General features: G+C 43.2%; 1 protein-coding gene across 1 annotated transcript; it reads left to right on the top strand.

Annotated features, from left to right (window-relative positions):
• The first annotated feature begins 5,001 nt into the window (after positions 1-5,001).
• Positions 5,002-13,152, top strand: zgc:73226 (uncharacterized protein LOC402792 homolog). The gene is made up of 6 exons (XM_047569683.1): positions 5,002-5,240; positions 7,699-7,852; positions 8,099-8,180; positions 8,610-8,683; positions 11,204-11,350; positions 12,349-13,152. The coding sequence occupies exons 1-6, from the start codon at positions 5,198-5,200 to the stop codon at positions 12,395-12,397; spliced, it is 549 nt and encodes a 182-aa protein (XP_047425639.1). The 5' UTR covers positions 5,002-5,197; the 3' UTR covers positions 12,398-13,152.
• Positions 13,153-20,804: the final 7,652 nt, after the last annotated feature.

Here is a 20,804-nt window from a genome sequence, read left to right as displayed (position 1 = left end):
ATGACATATTAACTTATACGATAACGATGGTAAATATTACCAATATTACCAAATCTATTCAGCTACTATAAAAATAATAGAGTAACCGTTCAACGTGTTAAGTGCGGATTGCTGCAAATGATCAAATATTATATAAAAACTATATTAGCTTTAGTGCTAATTAGCGCTAAACATTAGCAAGTATTAATAGAATGTAAATATGCCAACCATGAAATTACCCTTACAATTAGTCTAGTTTAAAATGTTGCTATGCTGGTGTTGGCATTTAGCTAAAAGCCTCAAAGCTTAAAAGATGGCTGTGACTTCTCACTCCTCTTATCCTAAGACTCAAACACCCATCCTTCAAACATGTCACAGAAGACAAAAAGAATAATAAAGCACACATAATTGTCATTTTAAAGCTTTTTCTCAAACCACGTCTCCCTCTCTCTCTTTTTCTGGGTTTTTGCTATCCATACTCACCGTGCTCTTGGGTGAGCCGAGGGGCTGTAATTATTGTTTATCAAACTAATCAAAAGGCTTCCTGCATATACCCAATCAGATCGTGCTTCCAGAGTGCCACCAAACACCAGTAGTTTCCCCCTGGCACTCATTAATCAGTCTCTGTGTCTGCCCGTCACAAAATAACCCGAATTTTAAGCAGATCCTATAATGTACACTCAGATCAAGTCATCAATCATAGCCTAATACATGGTTGCAGGCTCGGGACGTGTCTAATGCTGAGATCTAACCGAGGCCATTACCTGAAAAGGTTTTTATTATTTTGCTATCTCAGTTTCAAGCATGATGGATGAACGAGGTGGCCAGTCATTTGCAGGACCTGAATACAGCTGGCATCTCCCTCTTTGATCTGAGCCGGGCCCAGAACATTGTCAAAGACCTTAAGTTCCTTTGATGGATGGGGGAACTTTTCCTGCTTTGTTTCTGGGCCGAATAATGACTTTCTGTGTCTGTCCTCTTGTCTAGAACAAGGCTGGAGGTCAGAAGAGAAATGCTGCTTGGCAACATAATAAATGGCGGAGAAGATAGACTCTGAAAGTAGGGGGGTTTCTGGCTTGCCGCTATGTACCAAAAGGCACTAACAATACATTGCATCGTTCTTAAATCTTGATCTTCCTGCCTGCCCGGAAACTCTTATAAAGTGATTTACACAATAGTTTACAGGCTCTAAACCAGTTGTACTTCAATCAGTATAGAGCTATAAAGCATATGGCAGTTCCAGATTTCATGCTGGTAAACATTTGCCTCAGGACGTGATGCTTTTTAATAGCTCTTTCCACCAGGTGGTGATGTTGTTCATAAAGTGTTGGGTAATGTTGCATTACAATTCACTTTCCAAATGATCCAAGAAAGGACAAAAAAATATTTTTCCCCTCAAAATTTCTTCACTCATTTGACCCTGAAGGGCTGTGTGCTTACTGAACTGTTAATTATTAGCTAGTATCAGAATAAAGGGGGTAAACACATTAAAGATGTTTTTGCATGAGAGTGCCGTGTGTGCATCCTCCTTTGTTATGTCTCTGCTTGCTCTTGGCTACGTGAATGAAATCCAGCAGTGAGTCTGTGTGCGGCTGATGTCATAGATGCCAATGTCTTGAAGTGAATCACTGGCCACAGGGCTCATTCGACACGGAAACAAAGGAGGAGGGGGCTGGGATGAAAAATCCGAAACACATTCTTGATCTGATTCATTAGAAGATGTGTAAATATAGAGCAGGGATCTCAGGCGTTCAAGGTACATTGATGCTGATAAAGTGATGATGCAGCCGCCATGAACATCCTGATCTGCTTTGGTCCGTTTCATTTGATGTTTTTTAAGGCGCACATCAAAGGGTGTTCTCCGGCATGTGCCGCTCGCCAAAGATTAAAAAATGGGGAAGACTTTCTAAATGTTTTCTGGAGTTTGGCAGTTACCCTGAAACCTATGAAGGCAATAAACACTACTGTTAGTTATGTGAAGCAGACTTTTGAAAGACTGTTGTAACTGTAGTTGATCACAGAGTTCAATTTCCTCGCCTGTTCTCAATTAAGAAATCACTTAAATATGACTTGTCTGGCAAAGTAAAGTAGGCCAAAAGATCCTCAAAAGCTAGACACCACGCCGATCCAAAGAAATTTAGGAACAAATGAGAAACAAAGTAAGTGAGATGTATCAGTCTGGAAAAGGTTACAAATCCTTTTCTAAAGCTTTTGGACTCTGGTGAACCACAGTGAGAGCCATTTTCCACAAATGGTGAAAACATGGAACAGCGGTGAACCCGACGAAAATGACCCCGAGAAAGCAGGGAACGAATCATCTGAGAAGTCACAAAAGAACCCACAACTTTTGGGAAAATACTCTATGGATTGATGAGACAAAAGTTGAGCTTCTGGAAGGTGTCCGATTAAATCTGGCTTCGTGCCAACACTGCATTTCAGAAAAAGAACATCATAGCAACAGCAAAATCTGGTGGTGGTGGTGTGATGGTCTGAGGCTGTTTTGCTGCTTCAGGACCTGGAAGACTTACTGTGATAAACGGAACCATGGATTCTGCTGAATCCTGGAGGAGAATGTTCCGACCATCTGTTCGTGACCTCAAGCTGAAGAGAACTTGGGTTCTGCAGCAGGACAATGATCCAAAAACACACCAGCAAGTCAGAGTCCTGACCTGAATCCTACTGAGATGCTTTGGCGTGACCTTAAAAAGGAGGTTTGTACTGGAAAAAAACCCTTCAGTGTGGATGAATTACAACAATTCTGCAAAGAATTCCTCCACACCGCTGTAAAAGACTCGTTGCAAGTTATCGCAAATGCTCGATTGCAGTTGTTGCTGCAAAGGGTGGTCCAACCGGTTATTAAGTTTAGTGGCCAATCACTTTTTCACACAGGCCTATAGGTAGGTTTTTGTTTTTTATTAAAGACGATCTTCATTTAAAAACTACCTGCAATCAGGTAGAGGGCCAACACTTTTTCACACCACTGTATATACAGATGAAGCTACTTGAAGATCAATTTACATGAAAGTCAATGTTAACCAAACAGAAATAAAAAAAAGTGGCATCGAACTACCGTTCATTTTAAAGTCAAACTTGCTTACACGGAGCCTGAATTCAGATTCGGAGAAAGAAAAAATGTTATGCTCATTTGAATACCCCGAGAATTATCAAATATCCACTGTTTATTTTTATGGAAAGGAAAAGTAAAACTTATTAAAGGGAGCCACCATGTCCTTTTTTTGAAATTTTGACTAATATTAATATTTCTCCTTGTAAAGTCAAAGAGCTCTGGGAGGATTATGGATGTCCCGCTCGTGTACTTCGTCTTTTTCATGTTCTGTCTTGTTCCTGATTCATCTCCCCGAGTCTGATTAGGTTTTTTTTTTTCTTTTCTGTGTGTATTAGTGTGCGGTTCTGACTATATTCCCATTGTCTGTGATAGTTGTTTTTGTTACACTTTGTTACACTTTTGTTTTTATTTTGTCCTACATAACACAGCTCCACGGGGCACACTTTACACTCCAGTACACCTACATTAAAATTAGAAAAGCAATATCTTTGATGGCTGAGTAGCCCTGGAAATGGGTCAGCGTGGATTTGTTATGGCAGGAGGCTTTGGACAGAGCGGCCTCTTTTCGGCATTATCTTGACAAAGGTTCAGGCGTAGTTTTCAGATTTATGGTCATCTTCTACAATTGTGGGGAGAGTAAAACAAAGTGGCTGCAAATGACAGAGTGAGTGTGGGAAAGAAAGATGTGCCTTTCATATAAAAGAAAGGGCTGTAGCGTACAGTTGATGTAATAGGTCATTTGGAAGGTCTTTCCCCAGATGTAAGAGAGTAATCCTGATCCGGCATAACATTGTGACCACTTTCCTAATATTGTGTTTGTCTTTCTTGTGCCTCCAAAGCAGAACATTATATTGTGTCTGTTTATTGTGTATATTTATTTCTCCAGTCAGTGGTTATGATGTTATGCCAGGTTGGTTTAGCTTTAAAAAGTGTCAGGGTTTACCTGTTTTGAAATACAGTCAAACAACTGTACGATAGGGCATTAAATACAGTGTTGCGCAAGCCTTTACACGGTTATCCATCAAGGGTGATTGTTTCCACATGAATTCCCGATGAGTCCCAAATTAGTTTCACATTGAGTCCAAACATGCAGCCGTCACCATAAAGAACAATCTCAAAACCGCGAGATGGAACAAGCAGTTCTGCTGCAGCACATGTTCCGGGGGCCCCCACAGCGTCCTGATCCCAACATCACAGAGTTAGCCTGGGATTACATAAAGGAGAGAAACAGTCAGACGGGCTAAATCCACAGGAGAACGGTGGCATGTTCTCAGAGGTGCCTGGGAACAACCTCGCTGTCACTGACTGTGTAACTCCAAATCTACCGCAACACGGTCGTGTAAGCTCCCTGTCAATCCATCACTCTCATGCCAGGGGAGGCTCATGCTCGCTTCACTTGCAGCAGCAGCAGCAGCAGCAGCAGCTCTTGGTTGTTGCGGCGTTCTAGGTCACCGCAGACACCGGAAGATATTTTCGGTTTCCAGCGGCTTTAGTGAGCTCCCATTTTGTTCAAGAGACCTTGAGCAGCTCGTATAGGGGGTGGAGGAGGAGGAGGAGGAGGGGGGGAGCCATCTGCTTTAGGTCAACCAGGTTAGGACAGAAAAAAAAAGTGAGTGAAGAGAGGAGAGGAGGAGAAGAGAGCAGCAGGAGGAACAAGATGATGAATTCATATCAGCGGGCTGCACTTCAAGTTAATGTAACAGCATCCACACAGAGTATTTGATGGTTATTTGCTCGGAGACTTTGTGTTACTCTCTTGTGAAAACCCTCTTTGCACACGAATCTAATTGGCAACTTGTAGCCAATCAGGAGTGAGTATTTTTAGCCGCTGAGTATTTTAATTGTCTCATGTAGCTTGCGTCTTTTTTATCTGCTGGGCTCTCAGCTTGTTTTGTTTACCTCTCCCCTCCTGACACGTGGGACAGGGAGACGGAGGGAGGGAGGGAGGAGAGAGAAGGGAAGGGGGAGGAGAGGGGAGCGGATTAGCACAGCGTCGGTGCCCGGCGTCGCTTTTAGACGACAACAAACACAAGAGTGATTGAGGTGAAAACGCGCACATTTGCACCTGCGTGTCGTCCCAGACCAGCGTCTGCGTCTTTCCGAAGCTTCTTGTTTTTTATCTTCTCTCCATCCTCTCCCCGGCGTCCAAGCATGTCTCTGTCCGGCTCACAGACACCAGAGGAAGGACTCTACGGTGAGTGATGCTGCTGCTGGTGCTGCTGCTGCTGCACGGACCAGGCCGTGTGTTTTGCTGTTACATCACTGAAATATTTGCCTGTTACATCACCTGAATATTCGCCTTTTGTAGCAGGTGCCTCTTGCGCAAAATTAATGAGCGTGACTTTTACGCACGCGGGTGGATTTTGCGTGCAGAATTCACAATGCAAATATAAACAGACTGCGTGGACAGCGGCTCCATTCATTCTTGTGGTGTTGTTTTCAAGGTCTGATGTGCGGATGTAAAAAAAAAAAAAAAAAAAAAAACGCAGCTGCTTATCAGGAGTGATACCAGCCGCCTGTGAGGCGGAGAGGAGCAGGAACACAAGAAGCCACTGGCGTTTTTATTGTTGTCAGTGTTGTTGACACTGACACTGTCATTGTGTAAACGGATTCCCTGACTCACCTGTTTCTATCTCCGTAAGCCAATTAAGCAGTGGAGATTTTCTGACACTTATAGCTGCCCTGCGCTGGGCGCACGGAGGATGCTGGGTAAAACAGGTAGATCATTAAAGAGGGGAGCTGGACGCTGAGGGGAAATTACTGAGGGGGGAATGGGGTTAAAGCTGTCACATAAACAACCTAGATGCATATCCTGTAGGCATTCTTTAGGGATTATGATCGGGATGTACCTCACACGTCGAGTTCCTCACCCTGAGTTAATGGCACAAGTATATTTAAACAAAAAATGGCAAGAAATTGCAAAGTATTCCCATCAAACTCTAAAGGCTTTAGTCACAAGCCACTAAATGATTCAGTTTCTTATTTAGATTTTTTGTTTACGGCACCAAACATCAATGCACTTCATTGCATGTGTGGTGCATGGGGTGCATTATCAGGTCAAACACACCAAGTATCTGCTTTGTGGGCCCCAGGAATAAAAAAATAAATAAAAAAGCAGGTAAGGGCGTACTGAGATTTATAAATTCATCTGTTAGACTTTCAACAAAACAGTCGCAACATCTCAGGCAGAACTAATCTCCTTCTCTTACAGGAAATTCCCCTCAGATTCCTCCTTTATGACCTCACCTCTGACCTCACCATGCTCACTGCGGAGCGGCCCCTACACTGGAGACAGGTGTTCACCGAATGAATCAGCAGCAGTCCATTGATTGTTTTAAGCATCCAGCTCCTGTCCACATTACGTAAAGCTGATTTGTCTGTGGCGCAGATGAACGCGTCCAGGACTGAACCATACAAACTGATTTAGTGCTGCGGGACGGCGACAGATAGATCATTCAGGCTGTTGTTATGTCATAACTCCCCTCTGTAGAACAACAAAATAAATAAATAAATAACTAGGGCAATGGCACAGTTTCCTCTGCCCGTCCTCGCCCCAAAGCAGCACTGTGCCCGCTCATGCCTCCCCAAATCTCTGCTGATGTTTGTGTGATTACACCGTGTCATAAATCTGTGAAGATTACAGAGATCAGACGGAAAGGATGAGGGGAGACATTTGGTAAATATATGAGAGCGACACAGGACGCACAACAAGGGAAACAAGAGGAGGAAGCGAGAGGGTGAATGGCTAATCTCTAACAGAAATAAGATCTTACGTAAGCAAGCATGCTGTCAGTCCGAGTTAGCCCTGGCGTGCGCGCCACACACACCCGTGTGCATATGCGCAAATCCCCTCCCGCTCCCAGTGAACCCGTGTCCTTTCATTCATGCGCTCTGTATGTTTTTCAGTGCTCATTGACGGAAAAGAAACAGACACTCTCCCTGGCTCTCGCCGCTGTTTGCATGGATGTGCTTTGCGTAACGCGGCCCCGTCCTCGCAGCCAAAGCCTCTCAGGTCAGCCGATGTCCCGTCAGGACATCCGTGACGCCGCCATATAACTCGCCATATGTCAGAGCACAACAACACCCGCTCGTTCACCGTCCACTGCGGAAAAACAAGCCAGAGAGTTAGACGAGGATGATTTATTCAGGCACGGCAACACTGCTGGAGTTATTTGGCAGTTCAGATGAGCTATAATTGGATGGTTTCAGCTGAAATTGATGGCAGAATAAAACAAGACTCAACTAAAGTTATTAACGTTGTGCAGAAACTAAATTAGAAGGATTCAGTGTGCGTATTCAAGCGGAGAGGAGGCGGTAAACATCTGCATAATTGGAAAACAAAAAAAAACGAAAAGACATTTCCAATTCATTACGTTTCATATTTGAAAAATATTCTTGTTGAAATTAACTGTCACCGTTTTATATGTTCAGCTTGAAAGAAAATACCTCAAAGTCTCAACAAAGGCTCACTAAATGTGATCCAGTGCAAACAATCACTTCTGAGGGCGTGCATTTGTTTACTTTCCTCATCACGACCCCTTTCTAGCTCATTACAGACTAATACATGCGCAGCGAGCAGCACTTATTTCTTGCCGAACGCCCGGGCGTCATTACAAACTCTGCAACTCTCCGCCGCTTCCCTTCCTCGTCAGGCTCCTGGGTCGAGCTGGAGGAACTGATCGCGGCCGCGAGCCGCAGGGAGAGTCTGACGGGGCCGCAGGACAGCAGCATCTCCTCGGCCCTGCAGGGGGAGCTGGAGAGGATCCTCCTGGAGGCGCAGCTGGAGTGCGAGAGGAGTAAAGACAGGTAATGATGCAGTTTGTTTGTTCGAAAGGGTTTGGGGGGTTGGGGTGGGGGGTGAGCCACACAGCGAAGTGTAGGAATCATTTGCACAGTAATGAGGTTTGTTCTACGCTCAGAGGAACTTTGCTTGTTTTTCACAATATGTGTTTACTCTCCGTCTTGAATATGGAATTGTTACTTGTGCAAATCGGACTGGTTCTTGAGAACAAACCCAGATTTTTTTTTAATGCTCCACCTTGTTGTCCACAGTCCCCCACAAGTGACGACCCCACAGTCCACTGGTTCGCCAAGACCCAGCAGTGAGCAGGACAGTGACTGTGTGACCATACAGGTATTCATTCCTCCTTCTTTTTTGTTGTTGTGATGACAACCTTATTTATATTCATAAAGCACATTTTATATATTATTGACCAGCACCCACCAAAACACAAAGTGTTCATTTTCTATTTTAGAGCAGTTTAAAATCCACTTGCAGAAATACCAAGGCTTGCTTGAGATCGGTAATCAATATCAGGGAATACATTTTTCACAGCAAACTATTTATTTGTTGCAAGTGGGAACAATTTTTTTTTTGAAAAAGCTCCCTCTACTCTGACATCTGAGGGAAAATCAAATAAGCCGTTGTGTAGAAATGTGTGCTGTTACCGCTGGTTAAATGTTGTTTTAGATTTCTACCAAAGATTTCCACGAGCCGCTGTCTCCTATTGTTCCTTCATCTGGTGTTGTTTTGTTTTGTTTTTTCTCTTTGCGTATGCTGCAGGAGGACAGCGAGCGGAGAGCGGACACTGACTGGGTGTGGGATTGGTCCAGTAGGCCCGAAAATATGCCACCAAAGTAAGAGCAACTTTTGTTTGCTGTCACTTTACGCTAGGAGCTAATTAGCTTAGCATAAAGATTGAGAGTTAGCTCAGTCTAACCACCACCTCTATAGATAATTGGTTAACACGTCCTATTTAGTTTGCATTAACATGAATGTTTATATGCTGTTGTCCATAAAGTTGGAATAAAATATTTTTTACCTTTTCTCAGGAAACGATTTGGACAATGTGATTTATTCTTTATAGATACGGTGTATATCTTCTGAAAACTTTATCGATTAATCTCTTCCAAAATGTATGTGTCTATGTGTATGAATAGAAAAAGGAAAACTCAAACTAGACTGTATAACTATGAACAACATCTCGTCACTGCCTCGGATTGGCCAAACTCTTTTTTTTTTTTTTATTGGAGCGAGAGTCTGAGAGTGGAGCCAAGAAAACAATGACCCACTACACTTCCTCCAGACTCCCTCGTGTTTCCATTTAATTAATATTGTGCTCTGCTCAGCTTCCACCAGTTACAAGTAAATGCTGTATTACACACTGTGCTCATTTAATTATTTTATTTATTTTTTTTTTTTACAACTCTCACAGTCTCCACTTTGTGGAGCGGGTGATATCCTGTTTCTATAACGTCCAATAACTAAATATAACTATATAACTAAAATGAAGCTGATCCAAAAAAAATTACACTTTAACATGCATCAACATTATATTAACTACCTGACATAACAGAAACCATCTTTGGGGGAAAAATTAAATTAATTAATTAATTATTTGTTAATTATTTGATAATTTTTTAATGATTATTTTAGGTTGGTGTTTTAGTTTGGCCCAAGTCCCATGGAAGACAGTAACCTTACATCACTGTAAAAGGCCATGCCCCCACAATGGATGAAAACAAAGGAGAAGTTGCTGCGTTGTGTATTGTTCTTCGAACTATTTAAAAGGTAAAACTATGAGATTTTCTCTGTTGCCCTCAAGAGAAAGGCACAAAAACTGCATAAATGAGGCCATAAAACGAATGGGAGGTGGGACCCTGATAATCGATATGTGTATGTGTGTGGCTATCACTCAATCACTTTAAATGATTATGCTAATGTTAGCTGATGTCCATTGTCAGAGTTGCTAGTTATAATGTAAACAAACAAACAAACAAAAAAAAAGTCAAACAAGTGAATGTTGATGCTGAGCTGAAATGGTAGTAGGTAATGACAGAGCAGGTTTTTATCTGTGGATAAGCTTTACGCTGTATGTATGTCATGATTAATTAATTTAACATTATGGAATGATTGTGAAGTGATGACAGGTGTCATATATTACCTGGAAATTCAATGAGGTCAGAGTAAATGTGCGGGTGTGACACCTCCGGCCACTGAGTGGGTTCTTCACCCATTCATCGGTAGGTCGGTTATATGGACATAGAACCACTAGTTTTTCTAAGTAACGTCGCCATTCATCACTCGGCCAACAACACTATATATCTGTCTGCCTCACTAACCACTTAACCCGCTTTCTGGCCGACAAATGCTAACAACACAAAATAAACACTTAGTACACGGTGGTTTGTTTTCATCAAAATAGGGGAGTGGCCTAATTTCCTATTGTCATCTATCCACTAACATGGAGGAGGTGGAGCTTATGATCTATACTGCAGCCAGACACCAGGGGGAGCTCCACTGGCCTTGGCTTCACTTTTGAGGAGCAGCCATCTTTATCTACAGTCTATGGTCTTAAGACAAAATCCAACTTTATGGGCAACACATAACAACATTGTTTTGTTTTTTCAGAGAGATACCAGGAATAGTGGCGTCAATCATCTAAAATATGTACAAAATACACATATTTTTTTTGTCACTAGTTGAAAATTTAAACCTGTTTCACAAATGAAACATTAAAACTGTCCAGTGTGTCTGTGCAGTCTCGCTTTAGATTTAGTTTTCTGCAGTTCACACATATGATAAGAAGCCTGTGTTTGTTCAGCCACGATACAGTTCACCTGCAGCTCTAGGAGAAAGAAAGAAATGTAGAGTGTCGGGCACGCAGGTGAGTTAAAGGGTGAGTCTGCCACGTTATCTCCGCCCACGCTTTCTGGCAAGCATTTAATTGCTGGGTGATGGAACGTGTGGGGGAATGTTGCCACGGATACTTTGTTCAAAATATTGTAAAGTTCTTTCCTGTCGTTTCGTCAGTCAGGCTTAAACTCAATCACCAGCGTGTTACCTCAGTTGGCGGCAGATAGTGACTCAAAATAAACTTAAGTGAACTTTGTTAATTTTCGTTAAGTCATTATATATTTAACGCACATTTTTATTTGCCACTTTTGACTTTTAATCTCCAGCTATAAAGGAAGTGCATCTGACAGGCAGCAGTCCTCACCCGCCTCAGACTCAGACGTTTCCTTTCTTCTCGGTCTTCTCTCTTGTGCTCTCATTATCTCTGCTTATTTTTTTTTATTTTTTTTTTTCCCCCTCCGCTCCTTTCGATCATCCTGCATCTCTCATCTCCGACTCCTCTCTCTTCTGTCTCTCTGCAGAGAGTTTGTGTTTCAGCACCCGAAGCAGCAGGTCTCGCTCAGCGTTAGGAAGACAGAAGTGATGAAGAGAGGGATCTTCTCCTCTGATGTCCTCCTCATTCTCGTTCCCTCGCTGCTTGCGTCACACCTGCTCACGCTCGGAGTCGGGTGAGAAACGTGCACCCGCGCATTAAGTCATTGACCATTTTATGTGAATTAAAATGTGACCGTCCTGCAACACTTTTGCACCTGGATTTTATAATAATTTTCAGTGATAAAGACAGCAGATTTCTTAGAGCTAGTAGTTTAGCCGCATAGCAAATAAACAAAGATTGCTTGGTGTGCCACAGCAGTGCACCTATAACTAACACCTTCTAAAATTCTCCTCAACTTTCTTTTTGTTACACATACATGAGTTTGCAAATTGGACGAAATTAGCTGGACGTCAGAAAATCTGCGCTGACTGGAAATTAGCTGGACGTAGCTGGACAGATTACCGTATTTCCTCTAATAGTGGTGTTAAAATAATATACGGTGTGCGCTAGTCAGCCAGTCATAGATGTAGTGACACACAGGTGCCACAGATGGCAGTAGCTACATTTGAAGTGCCACATGAACCCAGCTTTTCAACTAAACAGTATCAAAACAACAGAACCTTGTCAACTTACACAATAAATGAACCCTGTTTATTTGTGCGTCCTTTCTGACCACGCAAGTGTTTATTAATCGTTTTTGAGTAAATCGTGTTGAGTAAATGGTAGGAAAACTTTGAGCAAATATACTGGTAGCGGTATGAAACAAAGGGAATTACAAATAAAGGCGTCAGTCTAATAACGGCTGTGAATAAAGGCCACTATTAGAGGAAATATGGTAATTCATATTAGAGTACTGAATAACTCAGTACAAGGAAAGTTTTTATTTTGTTTAGTTTTTATCTCTGGGTAACTGGCGTTGTAACTTCACTTCTCTCATGAGGAAATGAAATGTCGAGGTCATAACATGTCATTTGCGAAACAGCCTAGTTCATTAGCTTCTTACATCTGGCTCCTGCTCTTTTGGTTTTAAAAGAAACCCTCTGCCATCACTAACTATGGTCGCTGAGGTTTTAGGGAAGGCTGTACTTAAGGGTCAGTCGTTAATTTCTACTTCCCCTCTTCTCTTTTTAGGATCTACATAGGAAAGCGACTGGCCGCTTCCACAACCAGCACGCTGTGACGTCAGCTGTAGGACAGCGCCCCCCATCCCAGCCCGCCGCCCGCCCCCTCCCGCCCTCTCACTCGCTGACCTAGTAAGGTCACAGTCCGCCCTCTCCACCGCACTAACTTGCCTCCTTCCTTCGTCATGTGGCAAACGTAGGACCCTGCCCGGCCCTTACCTGTGTCTCTCCGTCCGTCTGTCTACCCAGCAGTACTCTGTCTCTGTCTCCCCCCGTTGTCAGTCCGTGCATGTCGTAGGGCCCAGGCAGCGGATGAATGCCGACCAGTGAGTCAGACTGAGGTCACGTTTACTCTCCCGCAGAGCGGCAGTGATCTCAGCCATCGGAGAGGAGAGATTGCCCAGATACAAGAGAAAGGACAGAAAGAGAGTTTTATCCAGTGAGAACAATAAATCCCCTTGATAGGGACGAGATGAAAATGGCTTGTTGGGAACAGTGGGTTCCAGCAAAATGAGAAAGATAATACGCGCGAGCCATTGTCCCAACCTTTTGAAAAAAAAAAAAAAAAAAAAAAAGCAAAATGGCCGTCATTTGTCAGAAGTAATGACCCTCTGTGAGACTGAGCTGCTAAAAGTGATTCTCGGGTTTTTTTTTTTGTCTTCCCCCGATGGTGATTCTATTGTAGGGAGTTTTAGTTGGCTGAGTGAACATAGGAGTGGCTCTGGTTGTGCTTTTTGTCCCGTAAACCAATTAAATATTTGACCTCCGACGAAGACAATCACGACCCCATTAAACTTCACTCCTCAAAAACCTCCATGTGTCTCGTGGGCCCTTTATTCCTCTCCTTCACAAACACACACACACACACACGCACACACACACACACGCACACACACCTCTTTTAATAAACACAGGGAAGCGTTTTCGGTGAGCAAAGCACAAAGATTTGCTGAGGTAAGCACGTGTGTTAAATATTTATTTTTAGATTTAGGTAGTCTGGAGATTATTTGTATGCAGTCAAAACAAGAAATGAAAGACGTTTACGGCCCACTGTGTTGTTAACAACCAGTAAATGAACCACAGCATCTGTTTAGAATTTATTCCATATGAGGTAAATCACTGCAAATGACTCTTGGATTTTCATGATAAGATTTTTTTAGTTTTTTTTCTTAATGTGCCGTTGACTCTCCCTCTACTCTCGCAGAAATGACGTCACGCCAGCGCCTGTTTCCATCTGCCTTTGTCATCCCTTACCTCACATACGTCTTTTTTTTAAGTTTTTAAGCTGCTTTAACTCGTCAAGGATTTGACGTTTTATTGCTTTCCCATAAACCAGAAACCCGTTTCCTCTTAACATCTCATGAAAATAGTTGGCCCTAGCTCTTGAACGGAGGCTCCTGAGAGGCTCTGCTGCGCCTCCTCGCAACGTAAACGCGTGCACGTCCGTCGTCCGGGGGCTCTCGACCAAGCCCGGCGAGTTTATCGGCCATTAGCGGAGCGTTTGATGTGAGGGGTCCTGCTGAGCTCGTTAAGCTACTCCTAGACGCACCGAGCTGACGGTGCAAACAACAGGCCTGCCTTGGCAGAGCACAAAAGCACCTGGTTTCCATTCACCGACAACCACGCGTGACACGTGCACACGAGCAGTCTGCGAGTACATGTTTTGGCGTCACGTTTACAGAGCGGCGAGCGAACAGAAACGCTGTAGATGGATTAAATCATTACAGAGCCTTTAAGAAATGTCCATTAATCATCCCTGACTCACATTAAAACCATTTACTGTTGCAGTGTAAGTTGAATAACAAAAAAAGCTGCTCTAGTGCATCGCATCTTGTTTAAAGAGAAACGCAAGGAAATAATTATCTTTATGGACCTCATCATGGTTTACAAATCGTATTAATTTCAGTGTTTTTTCACCACGGTATCCACAGCGCCGTATATATTACCATGTTATTTCAAGCGAGAGGAAAGGATAAAACTACATAAACTGCAAATCCCGTCTTACGACATGTCCTCTGGGAACCGTGAATGTCTGCGCCGCATATCACGGCTGTCCATCTGATATTTGTCGAGACATTTCTGAAGATAAACTGCACATGTGCATCTGGCTTCGTGGGAAAAGCATGGGAACCGGCTCAGATCACCTTGTGTCGAAACTTACCGGTTCAGTATTTGACTTTATTTGTTTTCTTTCTGAATTTACTGCTCCCTGCAGCTTTTATAATAATCTGAATATATTGACAAATTCATATATTCAAGTGTGTAGTAGTGTCAGAAATTGAAAATCCTCAAGTACAAGTTACTTTTCAACATTTTTTTTTTGCACAAATATCATTTTTTTTTCTTTAGCTCTTTTACAACCAGCTCTGTAACACTGTAGTGATGTAGCTCAGTTCCCACTCAAACCAGCTTATGCAAATGACTGGGAAATAAGAGCTGTAATGGACCCAAATGTCTCCTCAAGCCATCAATTTAGCCCCGCGGATAGCCCCTAGTTCAACCCACCCTCCGGCCATTCATGCTCAGCTTGGGACAAACAGGCAACCACAGGTGGGACAGGCTGTTGTAAATCATCGCACACAGTCACGTCCCCTGTTGCTGCGAGCCTTCGAGACTCCTCCACAGCGGGGGTCTGCGTTAAGCTCAGCCGAACCTGCAATATCCTCCCTGAAAAGGGGGTGACAATTACCGGGGAGAACGACCTTTAAAACACCATCTGCGATTTTCCACGAGCCTTTACAAGACGCACGAGGAATGAGGTGATAAACGTGACGTCGAGCGTTTTCGCCGTTACGAAAGAAAGAGGCCGAGACAGAATGTGCAGGAGACCGGCTCGTTTCCCGTACTCCTGAGCTTTAGAGATCGGACATCTGCCTGCTGCTGTTGAAAGCTCTTAGCCCGTCCTAGACAGAAACGAGCCCCCGGGTTTCAAAGTGCGTGGACGTAACAAAAGGATCTGTGGCTCAACATTCAAACAAGGTCACTAATTTGAGCCTCCGTCTCAAGTAACTTCATTTTACCACATGTGGGCCCACTCCCGCCCCTCATTCAGAGAAACAGTAGTATTCCACAGAACGGGAATGACGTCCCCCTGCTCGAAATTCAGACACGCAATCGCATGCGGCTCACCAAACACTCCCACGCCGGGGAGAGAAACTTTTTTGTGTTTGCGCTGTGTGGGTTTAGATACCCGCGCTGAATAAACGCGCAGATCTCCAATATTTGATGTTTGCTCCAGTGAGTGTTTGCAGAGGGAGATCGCAGCGTCTCCTTCAGATGTAATTTGACATTCATTAGGCACAATGAATGCCCCGCCGGTAACATTTACACACGGAGATTCTTGCATTTTTCATATTCTCTGACACTCCGGAGAGCGCAGCAGAGATATTTGACTAATCAGTCGAATATCTGACAAGGCATGGCGGCGGATCAGAGAGAGTGAAAGACGTTTCCTTGCGTGAAGGAATGATTTGGTGCATTTTTTTCCCCCCGTCCTGTCATGTACTTGTACGTGCTGTGCCAGATTACACGCCAGGAAGGGGCAATAATTACTTCCACGTGCTGTCTTTCCTCTGCCCCTCTTATGTACGCTCCTTCTTCTTCTTCTTCTTCTTCTTCTCTCATTGTAGTCGGTCATGCCAGCTGAATGTGGCTCAGCCATAGATGTGAACCGCGCCGTGTCTGAATAAATGACCCTGTGTGCTCTCCAAGTCTGCGCTGCTTCCCACCGCACGGCGGACCTTTCTAGCCCAGACATGCTCGGTCTCAATGTGCCACAAGTATGAAGGATTAATGGGAGCACCTGGAAAAAGACTCAAAGGAGCACAATGCGCCGCTGTTCGCGCTGTGTATATAAGCAAGCGGCTCGATGTTGCGTAGGAGTGTTTTCTCCTCTCGCATTCCGAATACATTGTCCTACACACGTTTAGCCGTGAGGAAAAAACATTTTGGACGAGCACGTGTGAGTTTGTCGTAATTGCTGAGGCGGAGGGATCAGGACTAATGCCTCCAGCGGGCGTCATCAGAAGAGCCCGTTGAATGATCGAATGTCCCTGGAAACTCTTTCACGAGCCTTTCCAGTGTTGAATGATTCGACCATTTACTGCAACTTCCTGAAACCTACAACCTGACATCCACTAGCAATTCATGCCAAGACCGACCAGCTCTCTTTTTCATGGTTCTATATTATATGTGTCACTTTTCCTGTGGACAACCCACTACGAATGCCTTCCAGGGAAAACGACCTGAACACGTGTCCTCAGATTTTTAGTCATAGCATTTTTAAATATGTTTAGTTTTCCAATATTTCTGGAGCTTACATAGTACAGAGTAGCTCTTGTGATACAGTCATACTATGAGTAGTTTCGCGATCAAGAGTCTATCCGAGTAGCTAAAGATCAGAACGTGCGTTGGTATTTCACGAACCAAACTTACCATGGAAGCCAGCCGTATTATTATAACGTTCACATGACAGTTCATTTTTCCAGGACTGAAGCTATGTTTGTTCCTGATCAGGACCATTGACTCTCTATATACAACATAAGGATTAATCAGTCCTGGGAGGAACCACTGGCAGCTAATGCTGCCTTCAAATAGGATTTGGGTTTACTCCCTCTTCTGGTGTTCACAAGCTTACAAGTGGAACTTTTTGAATGCACGTTCATGAGTTATGATGTCTTTGTTGACATTTTCAGAAACGGTGTAGGTGGATAGTAAACGAATAATATAATTTAGTTGTATGGAGCCTTCTTCGTGTTTTTATAAAACCATTTGTCTGAGGCAAATGTTTATATTCCTGATCCTTTAATTATAACAGAGTATATCCTACATGAAGTCACTTGGTTGCTAGTTTATGGTTAGCCCGGATGGCTTTTAGACGGCAACAGTTCCTTTACAGGGGCACTTTTAGACTGGTTTCACACCTCGGCTCAGACCGGGAGCATGGTGTGAACACCGCAATTGCACTCCTTTCAGCAAATTAACTGAAACCCTCCCGCAGTTTGTTTGCAGTGTGGACAAACACTGGCCACGGACCAATACGACTGGGTTATAGTTATATAACCAAGTAGTTTACCTGATGCGTCTTTGGAAGATTTGTAAGAATATAGTGATGCGGCTGCATCAAAACTTTGTCTCAATTGCCCCATGAACATGACCCAGACCAAATTCAATTGAATATTTTAACATTCATTAATACACAGGATGAGATGCTACAATCCCTTGTGCCAAGATCTGAGGAAAAACACATTTAGAAGCCCAGTCCAACTGAACAACCAACCAGCAGGCTAGCAGCCAGCTACCAACTAGCGACCAACAAGAAGACACCAGCTAACTAGCCTAGCCAACAGCAGTAGGTAATAAGTGATGGGATATGCGACTACATGTCGACCAACACTTCTCCCTTGTGCCAAGATTTGGGGCAAGAAGCATTCGGAAGCCCAAACAACTAGCCTAGCCAACAGCAGCAGGCAGAATGCGGCACATCATTGCGGTTTTCAAGTGGGCACCTCCAGCATCCTGCCCTTGTGTCAACCACTGCCTGAATCTGAACAAATTACCGATAGGAAAGCAAGCGTACAATTTAGGGATAAGGTTTTATCACAGTGTAAAGAGGGCCTATCGTGCTACCTACACAGCTAAGCTAACTGCTTGCTAGCCTTCAATGCTCCTCTGCAGCACTCTCCTGCTACATTTTATGGTTAGTTGATGTGTTTGCCTCTGGCAGAGAGTGAAAGGCAGATTCCAACAACTTCCTCAATGGCTCTGCGTAACAAACCCTCTGTTGTTTCAGGTTAGAACCAAACTACAGGCTGAAACACACAAAAACTATGAAAGATTTATCCTGGAGAGAACATGAACATCTGCACCCAAAGAAAATAATGAAAGTCAGCAAGGTTCATCCTCTGGGGAACAGAAGTGTCAGTAGAAATATTCATGGCAATCCTTCCAGTGTCAGTCTGGATGTGATGGCACTCTACAGCCATGCCAACACTGTGGGTGGAAAAAAAAAAAAGTAGAATAAAAAGAAATGTCAGAAAAATGGGAAAAAGGTTGCATTAGGGGTGCTCGTGTGAAAAACAGAAAGATTTAGTGATCTGCGTGGCTGACTTGGTGTCAAGTATCTACAGTGGTGATTTACCGCAGCCTCCATCTACAGTATGAGGTGTGTAGGTGTAGGTGAGACATTCAGTGAGATGGAGTGAAGGGAGTTTGAAAGCAACCAGTTGGGGAGAGTGACTGAAAGAGCAGCTGCACCGTCTGAGCTGGTCTGAGAATGAACTCACAGTTTACACATGGCAAAACCATCAACGGCGAGCTAACGGCGGCTTTGCGGGGGCTTTCATTAAGCACCCTTGCATAATACGGAGTAATTTAGTGAGACACTGAAACTGTGTTGTTTTTCGTTTTTTTTCAGGAACGATTTGTTCCCCCTTTTTGCACAGAGGTTATACCGAGAATACCTGTGTGTACCTATCATCAATCTTCTAACGTAATAGACATGCCTTTCCAAGAAGGGCAGGTTTATGTTACAGTGTCCACAACTGAGACACCGTTTTGAGTGATTTTACAGAGAATTATGGAGTCGGGTGATTCGTTCAAGTAAATGGAATTGAAAAAAGTACAGCTTCGTCAGTTTCCTGTTATTTTTAAGGTTGGATTCAATAAATCTGGACAAATACCGTTGAGCAATAATAGTTAAAGACATAGAAAAATATGAATACCTTCAGGCCAATGGCAAAATAAGCCTAGAACTGGAATAAGCTGTGTCTCATTACTAAACATTTTCTGTTCCATATTAGCTCAGAATAAATTTTCTGATTAATTCTGAACCTATAACATTTGATGTATAATTTGTATTCATGCCTTCATGGCTGTGTTAGACGATTCCAGGAAACTCCTCAGCTTTATCCACCATGACATACCAATTTGGCTCAAGAGTTTGCAGACTAAATATGCTGCAGGATGTGGGTCCATTTATTAAAGCCTCTGCCTTGGGTTCAGAGCTACAGTCTGTCTAATACCAAAAAATTCAGGCAATTTAATGCTGTAATTTCGGGTTTGGAGTGAGTCCCTTCTACCAGACTGGGGTGAGGTTTTGATAGATGCTGCTGATTTAATGAGGTGCTGGATCAAAACCCCTGACTCGCCGACTGGCTACTGTTACGCAACCTCATCAGGTAAGACAGTGCAGGGCTTGTAAGGCGCTGCATCCCACGGTGTAATGAGAACTCAGCTCAGGAGCAAGTAGACTTATAGTCACCTCCAGCTGTGGCTGTAAAAGTCTGTGTCCATTCCTCAAGCATAAGAGTGGCTTTATTGAAGGAACGTCTCGTACGGAGGAACCTTTATGTGGTTTATGTAATTATTATGTTCTGTAATAATATAATTTATTTTCCCACAAGTAAATACATTTCTGTTATGCCAGAAGATGTCACAATAATGACAAAATTGTACATACACCGATCAGCCACAACATTATGACCACTGAAAGGTGAATTGACCGTCTATGTTCTGCTGGGAAACTCTTGAACCTGGCATTTGTGTGGATGTTGCGTAGACATGTATTACTCACCCACTGGACCAGACCAGGCACCCCCATCCCATAGCAGGATGCAGCCTGACGTAGACACACACACAAAAACGGTTTAGGAACAACAACAACAACAAAAAAAAAACATGAAGAACAGCACAAGGTGTCGACCTGGCCTCCAAATCCCAAGCTGATCAAGTAGAGACCTAGATAACATTATCTGGTCACAATGTTACACCAGATCACTATATCTATGTGCAACAAAAGAATGAAACGTTATTGTCTCCAATGAATAGCTGGAGACGGCGAGTGATAGTTCTACGAAGTGTATGCACGAGAAGTCCACAAGCGGAGCACGAATCTGATTCTGCTTTATACGTGATCCGAGCATAGCACACCAGAGTAATGAAAAATGCATGACTTCATCTGAAAATAATGAAATAAAGAAAATTCGGAGACTTTATTTTACACATCTGTAAAGAATAAGACACCAATGAAAATATACCAATTAATGAATTTCCTCCACTTCCTGCCACGCATATTTCTTCAGAGTTGTCTTCCCTTGTTTTGCTGTTAATTCTCCACATGCTCCCTATTACAGACCATTAATGCTTCATGTCTCTGATCTCGGCCTTGTTTTGTTTTTCCGGTTCAATATGAATTCTCTTACCTCCCCTGAGTAAATATTGCCTTTTCATACTGCAAGAAAACAAAAAAACAAAAAAAAAACTGTTTATTTGGGCTATGAACTGCTCACTGGTAACACAGTAAGCTCGGTTGTCCCTGTGGTTACAGCAAAGCTATAATCTTCAGCGTCCATGACGAATTCATCGCATGACGCTGAGTCTGAGAGTCTCACAATTTGTATCGGTATCGGGAATAAAAATAGTCAGGAGATGCTGTCAGACACTTTTGGGGTTTGGTTTTATCTCTGA

Source organism: Mugil cephalus, chromosome 19, assembly GCF_022458985.1.
Source record: "Mugil cephalus isolate CIBA_MC_2020 chromosome 19, CIBA_Mcephalus_1.1, whole genome shotgun sequence".
Classification (NCBI taxonomy): Eukaryota; Metazoa; Chordata; class Actinopteri; order Mugiliformes; family Mugilidae; genus Mugil; species Mugil cephalus.
Note: the sequence above shows the minus strand (reverse complement) of the source record. Positions and strands in the feature narration are given on the sequence as shown.